This window comes from Triturus cristatus, chromosome 1_2 (genome assembly GCF_964204655.1).
Source record: "Triturus cristatus chromosome 1_2, aTriCri1.1, whole genome shotgun sequence".
Lineage (NCBI taxonomy): Eukaryota > Metazoa > Chordata > Amphibia > Caudata > Salamandridae > Triturus > Triturus cristatus.
In genome coordinates this window covers 14,551,929-14,568,948 of record NC_140580.1, presented here as the reverse complement: position 1 = coordinate 14,568,948, position 17,020 = coordinate 14,551,929, and the positions used below count along the sequence as shown (strand labels likewise).

At 43.4% G+C, this 17,020-nt stretch overlaps 1 protein-coding gene across 1 annotated transcript in view; it reads left to right on the top strand.

Moving 5' to 3' along the window:
• LOC146866644 (leukocyte surface antigen CD53-like) overlaps nt 1-17,020 on the top strand; it is a 139,051-nt gene that overhangs the window by 77,713 nt on the left and 44,318 nt on the right. Inside the window, exon 4 of the mRNA XM_085616489.1 lies at nt 7,779-7,868. Coding sequence (XP_085472615.1) covers nt 7,779-7,868 — 90 coding nt within the window. The remainder of the gene's footprint in view (nt 1-7,778; nt 7,869-17,020) is intronic.

The window sequence follows — 17,020 nt, the reverse complement described above, 5'->3', positions numbered from 1 at the left end:
ATGCATGGTCTTCTGTGCTGCCATGGCCCTTCCCACATTCCCTGTGTGGTCACCTAGCTGCCCCTGACCCCCTCCCACCTTCCCTCCATGGTCTGTGTGTATGCCATCATAGTCTCATTGTTGCTCTCCATGGTGTGTCTTTTTTCTAGTGCCCAACCTGCCTGACCTCCATGGTCATCTTGCTGCTCCTGCCCTGCCCCCTTGCCCCCAGCCCTCTGTTTCCATGTGCAGACCCCTATTCCCTCCCTCCTGGCTTGTCTGTTCCATTGTAATGCCCCTGATCCGTCCCTCCTGCCCTTTATGGTCTGTTATGCTGCAGCTTTCTCTCCTGTCTGTCCATTATGGTCAGCTAGCTACCATTGCCTCTTTCCCCTCTGTTCTCTGTTCTCCATGTGCATGGTCCTGTCCCCTCCCTATTGCTTTCTATGGATTGTTGTGCTGCACTCCCGTCCCGCATGCGCTGTGTGGTGTATTGTGCTGCTGCAAACCCTGATGCCTGCCCTGTAGGGTCAGTTTGGTGCACCTCACCATGTCCCTCCTGTCCTCTGTTATCCGAGTCCATGTCCCTACCCCAATTCCTCCTGCCTACCATGATCCAATGTACCTTACGTGCGAACATTTTGAACTTGGTAAGAGGGAGATTTTGAAAAAAAACTGGGGTATTGATTTTCCCCTTTGAGTTACATTGAAAAAGAGGAGATTGTAGACAGGAGACAGACGTTTTTTGGTAGCAACTCCTAGGCTGTGGAACTCCCTCCCCATTGTCATAAAAACTGCCCCTACACTTATCATGTTCCGTAAAATCCTGAAGACTTGGTTATTCAACCAATAATCCCTTTGGATGCCTTGGTCAGTAGGATGTTCTGTATGCGCCGAGACACCTTAGGGTATTCGTGCGCAATAAAATATTGAAAAAACATAAACATAAACATAAACATCAAATAAAGCCCATTTGAGCTTAAAAACATTGGACGTTTCCTGGCTGAAACAGGTCTGTTGGCATGTATGGTTGTACTACCACTGCCTCTTCCTTCTGCCCAAAATGGTCTATTATATTGCCACAGCCTCTCTTGCCAGTCCTGTATTGTTGGTTTGATGCCCCTGCCCCCCTTTCCACTGCCCTCCATAGTCTGTTGTGCTGCCACTGCCCTTCCTGCCTGCCCAGTGTGGTCAAATTGTTGCATCTGCACTCTCCTACCTGCCTTCAATTTTCAGAGTCCATGCCCCTGGCCTCTGCCTCTCAACAGTATCCCAATGAACCACTAGATTGCTAACATTCTATATTTATTACAAAAGTGTGGAACGCCTGACGTCATCTTGATGTAATCAAAACTGTAATACCTAGAGTATTTCCTTTAGAAATTACATATATGAGAGGGTCTTATTTGCATCAAAATTATGGTTAGTGCTCTAAAAAACTAAAATGAGGACATATTTTCTGAGTTTTCAAATAGCGACAAAGAACTTTTACATTATTTGTAATCTTTATGTTTTTTTATCCAGTTGACCACTTGATTAAATGTTGCACCTAGGGGAGAGGATGTGGTGTTACTTCCAGAGCTGCAGACTTTGCAACTAGGGAACCAGGTTGGAGTTTCTGCTTCAGCTCAACATTCTGTGATTCTGGTCAAATCACTTAATCTCCCCATGTCTACAACCAAAATGAATTTGATCTTGTGTGATGTAACCAATGCTCATGTAAAGCACTCCAATACCTGACAAGTCTGCACTATATAAAACTGCAAATACACAAAAAATAAGTGTTTTGCACACTTCTGTCATTTTGCTACATGTGGGCTACATCTGGGTGATATTTGTGCTGCATTTGGGCTCTTTTGTCTCTGGTGGCCATCTTGGGAGATTTATTTGTTATGAAGTTTCCTAATTTCCTCATTTACTGCAGTCTCCTCAGTAGGAAATGCTTTCAGTTTTTTACTTTGATTCCATCAAGAAGGTATTCAGATATGTCACACATTTGCCATAAATTCTGAATGTTAGCACTCTAGTTGCTCATTAGATCACTGTAGTAAAGCTACTGCTCACCACGGAAGTCTGCTGCTGGTATTCAAAGTGCATGTTTCAGTCTGCATATCAGAATTTTTTAATGAAATAGAAGAGGATTTGAGAAGTCACTCAAAATGTGCCCTAATTTTTCTTTCTTCAGCACTAATCATAATTTCTATGACAAAATGAACCCCCTCACGGTGTTCCTTTTTAAATTAAATGTTTTAAGTGTTACCAGTTTATTCCAATCAAGAAGGCTTCAGGTGTGCCATACTTTTGTCATAAGTTAGACAGTAAGCGCTCTAGTTTTTCTTAAGAACACTCTGGGACATTCTGTCATTGGGCTATACTTGGGCTACATCTGGGTGATATTTGGGCAACGTTTGGGCTCTTTTGTCTCTGGTGGCCATCTTGGGAGATTTATTTGTTATGAAGTTTCCTAATTTCCTCATTTACTGCAGCCTCCTCAGTGGGAATACTTTCATTTTTTTATTTTGGTTCCATCAAGAAGGCATTCAGATGTGTCACACATTTGCCATAAATTCTGAATGTTAGCACTCTAGTTGCTCATTAGATCACTGTAGTAAAACTACTGCTCACCAGGGAAGTCTGCTGCTGGTATTCAAAGTGCATGTTTCAGTCTGCATGTCAGAATTTTTTAATGAAATGGAAGAGGATTTGAGAAGTCACTCAAAATGTGCCCTAATTTTTCTTTCTGCAGCACTAATCATACTTTCTATGGCAAAATGAACCCCCTCATTTTGTTCCTTTTTAAATTAAATGTTTTAAGAGTTACCACTTTATTCCAACCAAGATGGCTTCAGGTGTGCCGTACGTTTGTCATAAGTAGGACTGTTAGCGCTCTAGTTGTTCTTTAGAATACTCTGGGACGCTGCAGTAGAACACAAAGGAATCAACTGACAGTCTCTGCCCTTGTTGGATGTACATGTTTTACTGGGAATGTCAGACTTCATTCTCACAGGACTGAGAAAGATAATGTGAATTTACAGAAAATATGCTCTCAGTTTAGCTTATAGATCACCTTGCAAACCTCTGTGGGAAAAGCATGAGAAAATAGTTTTCTCTCAAGCATGATTCATGACATCACAGCAGAAGGCTTTTTCACATGGTAAAATCACCTTAGAACACACCACAATTCCTAAAATGAGTATGGTACCATCAACAAATGATTTATAATGTAACTAAAGTCTTAAAACCTTCTATTAACTGCAATGAGTTTTAATGAGGTGCTATCATGTATATTGGTCCCAAGATGGCTGCCAACACTTCTTGGATGAAGTGCTGACAGCCAATCAGAACTCACGATGAGATGTGTGGTTAGGCTCCGCCCAGATATATATGTGATTTTACTTTTGATTTTCTCAAGAACTACTGAACAGATTGACACCATTTAAGCAAAAGGCACATGCCTGACCTGAGGACTACCTCTTTGCCAAATTTCAAGTAATTCTGTTCAGCCGTTCGGGCTGTACCTTCGACTAAAGGTCCTATGGGAAAATGCATGGGGAAAATGCGTTTTGGGACCCCCCTTTTTTCTCAGCCCCCGCTTGACGAATCACCCCGAGACTTTCAGGGTAGGAGCTGAGCAGAGCGCCCCATTAGTTTTGAACATTTCGCGAAGATAAGTCAACCGGCGCCAAGGTTATTCAAAATAGAATTTTCAGATTTCCTATGGGAACTCGGTCCTAACTATAACTATCTACTGGCGACCGCCAGTAGATAATAAATACATATATGTATACATAAAAATATATTCACTTAAAAAACCATAGGTTTCAGGCACGTTATAGTTAGAAATTAGCATTTAAAAAACCTTAGAAATTCACTGAAAAAACCATAGGTTTTAGGGAAAGTTATAGTTAGTTGGACATTTCACTCGTACAAAACCATAGAAATTCCCCCGTTATAGTTAGTTCAGATAACTATAACTCGCGCCCCCGCAATGCACTGCTGATAACCTCACATATTACATCACTCATGACATGGTCAGTGACATCACTGATGACATCACTGATGACATCTCAAATGACATCATTGATGACATCACTGATGACATCATACATGTGATAAATTGATGCAAATTCTCACACCCTAATATAACCTTTCATACACCCACTCTAAATTACAGACTGCCATTCTCAAAACCAGAAACACTCCAACACCAATAACTACATACCCACTCATTGATTCTTAGGTTTACACACACATCCACTCACTCACCCGTACAGTCACTCATACGTATGGTCACTCAGTACAGGACTATCATATGCACTCATACACCTATATAGACACTCACACACCACCACTCATCAATAGAGGTACTCAGACACCTAGTCAGTCATGCAAATAATTAATCACACTGCCATTTACTCACCTACACAGTTTTACACACACAGCTTAATTACTCAAATACCAGCACATTCTTACGCTCTTATACAATCACTGATACCAACATACACTCATCCATACAGCCACTCTCACAATCACACACTCTCACTTATAGCCATTTATATACTCCAACACACATATATACTGCCTTTCACATATGTAGTTACTCACACATGTACCACTGATATATACATTCACTCACTAACACACCTATACACCACTGGAACTTCAGGTCCCACTGCAGAGCCTGCATATGCCATCTGGCATGTGGCACCAGCAGATGCACTCTTGAAACCATGCACCCAGTGAATCACCCACTCACACATCTATGCACAGAGTCACACACACCCCACCCCCACAAACACCCAGGAAGCCATACAGATACTCAGAGAACCTATCAATAACTCATATAGACACTCATGTAGCTATTCACAAACCCATGCAGCCGCTTACACACCAACAGACAGACGGATACAGACATTCACACAGTTTAGTCACTAACCCATGCATTCAGTAAGATACATTTCATCACTCACTTATAGAGGCAGTCACGCACCTAGTAAATCATCCATTCAGACACTTATACACCCACTCATTCTTCAATATGCCTTTCCCTATATATATTAAACATATTTAAAGATTATAGAAACACACAGACACTGGATGATGTCATCAGTGATGTCATCAGTGATGTAATTTGAGATGTCATCAGTGATGTCATCAGTGATGTCACTGACCATGTCATGAGTGATGTAATATGTGAAGTCATCAGCAGTGCATTGCAGGGGCGCGAGTTATAGTTAGCTGAACTAACTATAACGGGGGAATTTCTAGGGTTTTGTACGAGGGAAATGTCCAGCTAACTATAACGTCCCTGAAACCTTTGGTTTTTTCAGTGAATATATATATATAAATATTATCTACTGGCGGTCGGCAGTAGATAGTTATAGTTAGGACCATGTTTCCATAGGAAATCTGAAAATTCTATTTTGAATAACTTTAGCGCCGGTTGACGAATCCTCGCGAAATTTTCAAAACTAATGGGGCGCTCCGCTCAGCTCCTACCCTGAAAGTCTCGGGGTGATTCATCAAGCGGGGGCTGAGAAAAAAGGGGGGTCCCAAAACGCGTTTTCCCCATGCATTTTCCCATAGGACCTTTAGTCGAAGGTACAGCCCGAACGGCTGAACAGAATTACTTGAAATTTGGCAAAGAGGTAGTCCTCAGGTTAGGCATGTGCCTTTTGCATATATGGTGTCAATCTGTTCAGTAGTTCCTGAGAAAATTGCATTTAAAAGTACATAAATATCTATAAGCGCGCACAGTGCGCGCACCCTAACGTGCGCGAGCGCAAATCTAATTGGTGGTTACATGTGAGTCAACATTCTAATCGGTCGCAATCAGGAAGTGTCGGCCGCCATTTTGTGTGTTTGGTGTGTGACAGTGAAAAAGAAAGGTTGAGAACGTGAAAAGGGGACAGGGTAGAGAGTTCCTGACCCTCTAGCCTTTGTCAGGGGGTCCCTGAAGGACCCCGAGGGGTGAACATTTTTTTTATTTTTTTTTTCAAAAATTCGCGGAGTGCACGCACCGCGCATTTTGAATACCTTTGGCGCCGGTTGACGAATCCTCGCGAAATTTTCAAAACTAATGGGGCGCTCCGCTCAGCTCCTACCCTGATAGTCTCGGGGTGATTCATCAAGCGGGGCAGAGAAAAAAGGGGGGTCCCAAAACGCGTTTTCCCCATGCATTTTCCCATAGGACCTTTAGTCGAAGGTACAGCCCGAACGGCTGAACAGAATTACTTGAAATTTGGCAAAGAGGTAGTCCTCAGGTCAGGCATGTGCCTTTTGCATATATGGTGTCAATCTGTTCAGTAGTTCCTGAGAAAATTGCATTTAAAAGTACATAAATATCTATAAGCGCGCACAGTGCGCGCACCCTAACGTGCGCGAGCGCAAATCTAATTGGTGGTTACATGTCAGTCAACATTCGAATCGGTCGCAATCAGGAAGTGTCGGCCGCCATTTTGTGTGTTTGGTGTGTGACAGTGAAAAAGAAAGGTTGAGAACGTGAAAAGGGGACAGGGTAGAGAGTTCCTTACACCCTAGCCTTTGTCAGGGGGTCCCTGAAGGACCCCGAGGGGTGAACATTTTTTTTATTTTTTTTTCAAAAATTCGCGGAGTGCGCGCACCGTGCGCGCACGGTAAAAAACCTTAAAAAAAAAAAAACATTTTAAACGAGCCATTCCATATTACAGGATACAGTCAATCTATAACTATATACATAGGTAGTTTATTGTAAAATAAATATATAAAAAATATAATAATACATACATAACTTAGCATTTAAAAAACCTTACAAATTCACTTAAAAAACCATAGGTTTCACACATGTTATAGTTAGGAATTAGCATTTAAAAAACCTTGCAAATTCACTTAAAAAACCATAGGTTTCACACATGTTATAGTTAGCTGGACATTTCACTCGTAAAAAACCAATGAAATTCCAGCGTTATAGTTGGTTCAGATAACTATAACTCGCGCGACCGCCACTCTTTCACAAGGATGATGTCATCAGTGATGTCATGAGTGATGCCACTGACCATGTCATGAGTGATGTAATATGTGACGTCATGAGCAGTGGATTGCGGGCGCGCGAGATATAGTTATCTGAACTAACTATAACGGGGGAATTTCATTGGTTTTTTACGAGTGAAATGTCCAGCTAACTATAACATGTGTGAAACCTATGGTTTTTTAAGTGAATATAGATATAGATATAGATATAGATATAGATATAGATATAGATATAGATATACAGCCACTGGATTATTCTAATGGATGACAGTGCCTCCGAAGTACTCTCATTAAGTGTCATGTCCATTCTTCCAGCAGCAGTCAAGTGCCCTGCTTTGGGAGTCCATGCCCACTCCACAACTCCACTGCCTTTGATGGGCTCAGTGATGATGCAATCTCTGAGTGTTCACTCTTAGTCAAGCGAGACATGCAGTGTTTGATTGACTGGTTTGAGGCCAATTTGTATACCATCTATGAAATGGCCTTAAATTGCATTACCATTTTATGCTGGCCTCAGTGCCACATGGACAGGAATGACTGACTGAGCAGACTGTGCACAGTTTCGCCCATTCTGCAGGAAAACCATTTGCTGCATACTTCAAAGTTTCATCTGCTTTGCATTGCAAGATTTGCTGAACGTTTTTTATAACGTTTGCCCAGACTTACTGCGGAGCTGCATATGTTTTTTAGAATGCTTGGGAATCAGCTGTATGGTGGCACATCTTTAACATTAGCAAAACATTAACTTTTTCTACCTAACTGATACAACTGTGTCTGCTTTGGTCGAACAGCTAGAAAAATATTTAGGAAAAGAACTCCCGGAAAGCATCAAGCTGCAGAAAAACGACACGCTGATAGTGTGGAATTCCATCCAGCAGAAAGTAAGTAGAGACAATATCACCAGATTTTTACCAAAGTTGTGTCCTGCCATGAGTGTTGCCTTAGTGCATGGTTACACAGGGTTCTCTTCCACAGTCTGGGGTTTATGCGTGGATGTGTGTTTGTAGAAGGTGCACTGTTTGTGCAGGACCCTCGGTATCCAGTGCTACTGAGCTCTGAGGGAGTGAAGGGGGCGCAGGGTTTCGATCTCTTGTCAGGACATACGGATGAGGGAGGCATATGCTGTGCTCTGTGTGTGTGAAGTGAGGGTTGAGCGTGTGTCTCAGCACAAGCCAGAGTGGACCTCACAGATGAATCACTCTGATATGGATGTGTATGAGAGCAAAGATCTCCCTTCAGGAGGACCCTGGCGAGTGCAGGACTGGAAACGAAAATCACTCCTTGCTAAAATGTTCAATCCAGCCCCACGCTGCAGGAGGATGGGGACACAGGAATGTGGTTAAGTCATGGCAGCCCGTCCAGCTCTGACAGCAGACCCCTATGTGCGCCTACTGGGGAAATGCACGAGAGGACAATCGGTGAATCAGGCAATAGCCTAAAGCACCTCATCCTGGAAGAGGGACCGGACTTTGGGACAGTGGAACTGTATGCCAGGGCAAAGTCAGCATGGACAGAGTTCCTGGGGGGATCACACTTCCACCAGCGAACGGATTCCTTGAGGCCATCCACGTCCCAGCTAGTTTTCTCCAAGTTGACCCAGTGCTGAACCTCTGAAAATACACTGACTCACTGGTAATTCTCTTCATGGTTAATACCAGACTCATGCAAAGTTCTGCTCCTGATACAAAAAAACACAAACATACTCAGGTGCATATTTACTAGGGAGTGGCAGAGCGCGGTGTTAGCCACCTTGGTTTAACACCATGCTCCGACACTTCCAAAACGCAGGGCTGCACCGTATTTACAAGGATATGTTGCAGCTGTGCGTTTCCTCCTGCGCTGGCGCACAATGTAGCACACATAGAAACAGCAAAAACGAGGAGAAATGAAAAATGTCTATTTGTTGTCTGTTTAAGACAAGGCTTTTCCTGGTCTTAATTTTGGCGCTGCCTCCTATTTACGCTGCCCTTGTAAATATGGAGTAGCATCAAAATCAATAAGTATAGCGTGAAAGGGTGCCTTTACTCTGCCTAGTAAATAAGGCGAAGCCCATATCGTCAAAGGAACGTAACTAAAAGTGACGTTCCTGTGGCGATAGGGGCTTGTAAATATGCCCATCAGAGCTCTGATTACTAGAGTACTTAGACCTTCGATATATATTGTTTTTTTATTGTTTTATTACATCTAAGGGTGTCAGGGTATCTTGTTACTGAAGTTCAAGCTATTTACAGCCATGTAAATGTGAGCATTCATATGCGCCAGAGGACAATAAGGAGTGGTTAGTAATAAGTTTAATTACAAATTACTTTTGACTGTCTTTAAAAACATGACCAAGACTGTAAGAAACCAGCACTTCACAAGGATACAGTGTTCTTCGATGCCCTTCACAACTCCAAAAGATAAAGAGGGAGTGAGGTTGCGCATCCCTAATCCAACCACCACTGGGCGTCAGTGTCACAAATTAAGGAACAAATATATCAAGCTCTGTTTTTCGCCAATGCCATGCAGTTATGCATTATTAGTACATTATTTACTATTTATATTTAATACTTCGTCGTTTAGGTGTCTAAAATAGGTGTATTCTTACTAAGGGCCGTGAAATACTCATCTGATTATATTAATAAAAAGGCTGAGAAGCGTCAATTTAACAATGGAGCCCTATAAAATCCGAATAAATTTAGGTCATGGAGCCTTAAAAGAAAACTTTATTATGGACAATACTTCTTGATATTTAAACTACAAATGAAAAGCATTTACGTAGTACGTTTTGGTAATGAACGTAAATTGTAAACTAACAAGTTCTCACTTTAAAGTTGACTCAGGGTCTGATTCATAAAGAGCCTCCACACTCGTAGCAGGGGGCCTCCAGTCATGGTGGGGGGTCTGTAGTCGTGGCAGGCTGCCCGCAGTTGTGGCAGGGGACCACAGTTGTGGCGGGGAGCCTGCACTTGTGGCAGGACCTCCACATTGAGAAAATGCAATTCGGAGGTCCAGCCATGAGTGCGGGAACCCTGCCATGGCTGCGGAGCATCTGCCATGAGTGTGGAGCCCCTTTTTGAATTGGCCCTCAGTGTTCGCCAAGAGCGTTTCCTCAACACAACATGGTAAAATGCATGTGATATTTTCACTTCTGTGCCCGAAAGAGAAAATACCTTTGAATAAACTTAAAGAGGGCACATGGGACACCAGCAAATTGTTAAACCAGAGAGCAGTGGACTCCTCTATCTAAAATAGAATATTTGTAGGAAAATCACAGGCGGAGTGAAGTCCTTAGAGTAGTATGAGACAGGCCTTATCACTACTGTTTGTCGGGGGACTTGGCCTAACAGCAGTTTTGAGTTTGGTCCAGGCAAAGTGGAGCCTTCCAGTAGCTCAGCAGTCAGGCATGACCCTATCAGAGCACCCCTAGCCTAATATCACCTACCACTGTGAGCATGCGAAGGACGCAGGGAGTGAACCCCTGAAACCTGTGTTTATAAACCTTTCTGTAGGTCCTGCTCACCTCACCAGTGGAATAGTGAATGCTACAACAAAGATAAAGACAACAAGACAACTTAGAGAACCCCTGAGATGCTTTCTCATAGCATGAAGAAATCATGGTGACTCACTGAAGAGCCAGAGTACATGCAAGATACCCAGCAAATAGCAGCTATATCACTGTAGTCTATATACCACCAAACATGGCCTCTGGTGCTTATTCCACCTTCCATGAATCCATTAATCAGGGGCTAGACCATCGTTGACCGGGTTTGCATAAGAAGGCGGTAATTACTACAAGTGCATACTGATGACAGAAATATTCTTTTACAAGATCCCGTTGTATAAATATTTTATTGTTTCATTAATTAAATCATTACAATCCACGTATAGAAAATCGAAACTTAAGGAGGACTTTTTCACTAAGCTCCACCCATCATTCTCAATTGAAATAAAAGAATAAAATTGTTAATGTAAAATTTCTTCTACTACAAAGTAACCATCGCTTAAGTGAAACCACGTGGCGGCGTAGTATCAATTAAAAACGATTAATAAAAGATAGAGGTTACTTGTAAAAGCGGCAGATAAAACACCAACGTATAAAAGAGCATCCCTAAATTAATGTACAGTTCAAAGTGACAACAGTCAATAGTCAATGACAGGTCATTGAATTTGAGTTCCGTATTGTGGCTGGGGCAGAGTACACTGGTTTTGCTAGGGAGCAGCTTCAAAGATATACAGTTATTATAACCACCTATGCTCGCTCCCTGGTTTTGACAGAGGGCCTGGAATTTATTGGTTAAGCTTGCGATTTGCAAGGTGGATAAAGAGTGTGAAGCTAATATTTAAAGCAGTGTTCACCGGATTCAATGCCGCGATGATAGCCTGCCTACAAGACCGAACTTCCAATCTGTTCCACTCTGGCCTCAGTTTTAGTCTGCGCAAAAACAGCAATGCTGGGCAAAGGCATGCAACATGCTCCAGAGACTCAACCGATTCCCTGCAGCCCCTACACAGAAGCTCATCTGATGGGCGACGCCAAAGTGGTAAATGTTTCAGGAAGTGCCACTCCCCCAATATGAGTGCCATAAACCACAGTTTTAGATGCACAGGGTATGTGCAGGGCAGGTATGATGGAAGAGAGGCCAACTGATAAGAGTTGATTACTGCCCATGCGTGCTTGCGTTTGGCGAGGGACACTTTATCAGAAGAACAGGAGCACATGCGGATGCGCTTCTTGATACTTATTTTAAAAACTGTATTGCTTGGGTTGAGGATCCAGAAGTCGCTTGCTAATAATTGCTGTACGCATTCGTTAAAAAAACAACTGTGTGACCCACCATTGCTAGAGCTAATATCTGACCATAACAATGACTCGGGGGAACCAGCTCCAGCCTGCCTTAGCTTGTGGCACATTTTTAAATAAGCACCTGTGCTTAGAATTTTGTAGTTTAGGAGGCCCAGTTCTAATCGGATCTGTGCAACAGATGCAGATTATGGCAGCTGTAGGATCCTTTTATAAATCTTGGTCACATGTTGGTTTAGTGTAGTACTGAGTTTGCCCAGGGAAATTTCGAAGCCCTACGACAACATGGGGCCTATTTTGGCTCTCATGACGTCCAACATTGGAGTTAAACTCGGACCTGTCAATATTTTAGAAAGTTTTAAAAGGTTCCCTTGAAGAGCCATGGCTTTCATTGCGATGTCACTGCGATGTTTGACAAAAGTGCCCCTAGAGTCGATGTTGATCCCCAGGTATTTATATGATTTTCCTACCGCGAGTCCAGAGTTGTTATATAACCAGCCACCACCCCCATGGTGCTTCCTGCCGAATATGACCACTTGAGTCTTCTTTAGGTTTACCTCCAGGTTGTTCGTGGCGGTGTAACTATATATTTTGTTTAACAGTCGTTGCAGCCCAACTCGGGTGAGGCTGAAGAGAGCGAGGTCATCGGCATACAGGAGGTTGCTTAACTGAACACCACCAATCTTAGGGGGATGGGTATTTATTGCATCTAGCTCCGCTGAGAGATCGGCAATGAATAGATTGAAGAGCAGGGGAGCTAGCACACATCCCTGTTTGACTCCCCTTGTCATCATGATTTTTCGTTACAGATGTGAGCTGGTACCAAGCTTGACTTGTACTGGTGTTGGTGTGTAATTTGACTAGTGCCTCCTAGAGTTTGACCGGGATTCCCCATTTTGTTAGCTTGGCCCTAAGTGCTTCCCTTGGGACCCGGTCAAAGGCAGCTTTAAAGTCAACAAAACAACAGTAAACCACCTTGGATGAAACTATTGCATTATCGTTAAGTATTGATAGTGCCAGTAAATAGACATGGTGCCAAAGTTTGCGATGAAGCCGGTTTGATTTTTTGGAATCAGTCCTTTCAGGTCAGCCCAAGAGCTCAGTTCTTCGAGTAGAATACTAGCAAAGTGCTTCACCTCACTGTCCAGTAAGGCTATCAGCCTGTAGTTGTCTGGGGACGAGTGAGAGCCAGACTTGTAGATTAAGTGGATTATTGCCCCCCGCCCGGAGCAGGTATAATTGAACTCCTTAGTGAGTATTCTAAGAGGATTGCTAGCTGCTTTGACCAGAGAGGGATATTCGATTTAAACAGGATCTGTGGCAGGCCATTTGGACCTGGCACTCCATCTGATATTGTTTTCGATAGTATTTTAGCCAGCCTTGTTTAGGTGATAGAGATTTTCTCGCAGGGATGTTGCCGCAACTCTTGTGAGCAGTCCTGGCACTCCTTAGGGGCATCTTTAATCAGTGTGGAATTGTTGATTTCTGTAGTTTCCACTCCTCCATTGGCCCAGAAATGGCCAGTCAAAAATATTACCCATTCTGCCTCGGCAATGTTTGCACTCCCCTGGCTGATGTTTCCGTTGGATTGACTGTTTACTAGCGCCCAGGATTTTCTTGAGTTCCGATTTTTACTTTCCCAGAGTAGCATGCACCAAAATTGTTCAAGGTGATGTTGCTTGTCCTTTTGATATGCCCATCTGTAATTTTTGGGTGCAATTTTATACTCGTTCAATAGTTCTTTAGATTCACAGTGCTTCCTGGCTGCCCTTAGGGCGGTGTTTCTGATCTTCTTTAACACCACAGTTTGATTTGAAGTGGGGGTCTGAGTGCTGCGAAGATCGGTATGGAAATGCGGTGGGGATGGAAATTGGCTTAACAGATGAGAACAGAAGTTTGTCCAATCAGGGATGGGGGAGGCTGTCAACAGGAAACAACCTGCAGTAAGTAAGAGGCATTCCTTCATAATGTTTATGCTAATGTCGTCGTTCCATCTTAAACATTTTAGGTTTTCAGTATGAACACCCCTGGGAGTAATTGGAGCAGGATTATGATGGACTGAGTTTAGGGTCACAGTAACGACTTGTGGACAATGGTCACTCTCAGATCGCGCTATGATGCTGTAATTTTCTAAGTTTGGAAACAGGGCTAAGTTACAGATGGTATAGTAAGAATGCTTTCGACCATTTGTCCATGTTCAATTCGGTGGGATGTCCTGTGAGAACCTACCGTTCATTAAGATGAAACCGACACTGTGAAGTTACAACACACAGTGCTCCCCTAAACCACAATATGATTGGGATGTGGGTTTGGTCTGGTCCTTTAATACCGGCGTTGGAAATGGTAGGAGACCTCCCGAATCCGCCAGATTTCCCTGGAAAAGGTTGGTATTAAAGTCCCTGGTAAGCAAACAATCTGCATGAGGGAAGTTCCCAGCCAGGTCAAACAAAAGTTTGAGCAATCGGTTTAAGTGAGACCTTTTTGTTTGTGTGCTTGGATTAATGTAAACATTGAGAAGCAGCAGAGGGTGCTGTTGTCTCCATGAATTGATTTTAACTCCAAGCAGCTAGTCCTCATTGAAGTTTAGTAACTCAATTGGGCCTTTTAGACTGCAAGAAATGTAAATGGACAGACCCCCCTTGGGACGTCCATAGTTACAGTGCCTTACAGCTGGTTTCCAGTATTCGATGCATCCTACTATGGGGCAGTTGTGAGTAGCCCATGTCTCCTGGAGGGCAAGTAGGTTGTGTCTGAGAATAACATTTCGGGTCTCTAATGAGGCCATTTTATGGTGAAGACCGCTAATGTTCCAGGAGCATAGAGATGAGCAAGACTGCAACTGCAGGTTGTTAAGAGTTACAGGTGGAGGGTAGGGATTGCTAAGTTTAACAACTTCATTTTGTTTTAATTTTAGCGAGCAATGCCCATCCAGTCAAGCTGAGCTTTTGTGGGACAGAGCTGCTGGCAACCATCCCCAATCTTGAACTTTATTGAAATTCGAGGGTGTGGTCCATGATCTATCTTTTGTGGCTGCATCGCCTACAGCATTTTTTAAGATTGAGTACGGCTTGTTTCTGTCATCATTCGGGGTCCGGCGAGAACTTGGCTGGGTTACTGGTAACTTGGCTAGCACTATAGTATAGCCTGGTTTATGATGTGGGTAGATTTTGATTCCCCATGACCGGAAGATATCTTTGCTAGCTAGAAAAGCTTGGGCCCATGTTGAAGATTTTAAATGTTACTTCTGAGGGTTGTAACCCTCTTGGAGGGAGAAATTCGATGTACTCGATGTCTTCAGATACCAATGTATTGTGTCCCGATACTCCTTTTAATAATTTAATGATGTTAGCTCTGTTGAGGACATCCTGCTGTCCTTTTGATTTGTATTCAGGTGCGAGGAGAATTTTGGGTTACTGACGATCGCTGGCAACTCCCTGTGGGCAAGGACCAGAGTTGAATGGGTCATAATTTTCAGGTGGCGACCCAGAGGCTGTTCCTAGTTTGAATAGTTTTCTCGAGTCTCTAGCTGACTAGTCGGGGGATCCCCAAGTGACTTTGGTGTGTCCTTGATGGTTACTTTTAGGTGGTTAACATTGCGTGCCATCATATATTCTTCCTATTCATTACCTCCATGAGAACAACGCATCACTAGTCTCACAGCCCTGCCCTAACCACCGCGCCACCTCCTCCTAACCATCCGCATTCTTACAAGGCTGTGTGAAATCCAGCAGTGCAGCTCTGTGCAACACAGCAGAAATAAGAAAGGGGAACATGTTACACCCAGCAGCATGCGGTTTCTGCAGACCATTTAAATCTCCATCCTAATACTGTGGTGCTGGAGTGGAGTGGGGTGCAAGGGAACATGCAGCATCAGGCAGTGTTCCTGATCTATTTGCGGGTTGCTGCACTTGTGCTTCCCATTTGATCACAGAGGACCCAATAGGCGAACATGAAGTGTGAGAGGTGTTTAGAGCTTGATGGAGTGGAGTGATCTGAACATTTGTTGTACATTAAAGGTGTACACATGGGGTGTTTCACCACTTATGCTCCCTGAATTAAAGGCAGACAAATGTAGGCTGCATCACAAGCCTGGATGTAGATTTAGTCATTGAACAGGGCTATTGGTAAATTATCATTACATTTTTTTGCATGGCCAGAAAACTTATAAAATGAACAACATAGTAACCTGAATGAGAGGTATCCAAGTGCTAACACAAGAAGACCAGGAAAGGAATGCAAACCACCCTAAAATTATATCTTTCGTAAGATCACCTGTTCTTAATCGTTCTAGGGTTGATGGTACGGTCCTTTTTGTGAGAATCTTGATAGATTCCTGACAGGATCCAGTCAGACATTCCATAACTAAGTGGCATGGACTGTGACCACTTACTTGGGTTCTAAGGAAGCAGCAATTAGAGCCACCTCTAGAGATCTCAGTACGCAGTGGCGGCTCCTCCGCTAAGGCAAAGGAGCCTCTCCCCACTGCTCCAAAGGAAAAATCCAATGATAATAACATATCGTTATTATCATTGTATTTTTCCTATGGAAGTCAGTGGCTCGCGGTGTGGGATGGGACTGAGCAGTGCAGAGGAAGAAGGAGTGGTTTGCATTCCCTAAGTGTGCATGACTGCTTGGCAGGCCCTCTTGCGCCGGCCAAGCAATCCTGTGCACTTTGCATGTGCCTCACCAGGCTGCATTACACAGCCTGGTGCGGAACATGCAAAGCCTCCCTGTACCCGTCGTGCTCCGACCAATCACAATGCGGCAATGGGGAGCCGTTGCGATTGGCTCAGGAGAGCCTGCTGCCCAGGTGATTCTTGCTGCTGCTGCCAACCAGGACTGAAACCAGAAGATGAAGAGGACGGAGGAGAGGCTGCCATCTGTCCATTTTAGCTTAGTCCTTTTTATATTTCTCCTGTCCGGTAGCAGCCGCATCTACCGGACAGGAGAAATATAAAAAGGACTAACCTAAAATGCACAAAACATGAGCTTGACCCTAATGTAGGAAGGGGAAAATCATAGACAGCCCTGTGGGTAATAGGCAAGATTTTGAAAGACATACAGACTGCAAAGGCAAACAGTGCAGCTGTCTCATAGGTGATGAGGCACGATCTAGACGGCAATTTAGCCACAGTGCATGCCATCTGGGTTTGACTCCTTTGCAACTTGTGCAAACCATTTAAAATACCTGTGTATAAAGCATTATATAGACCAGTTCAGACAAGACAATGAACATAGCATCTGTGGACA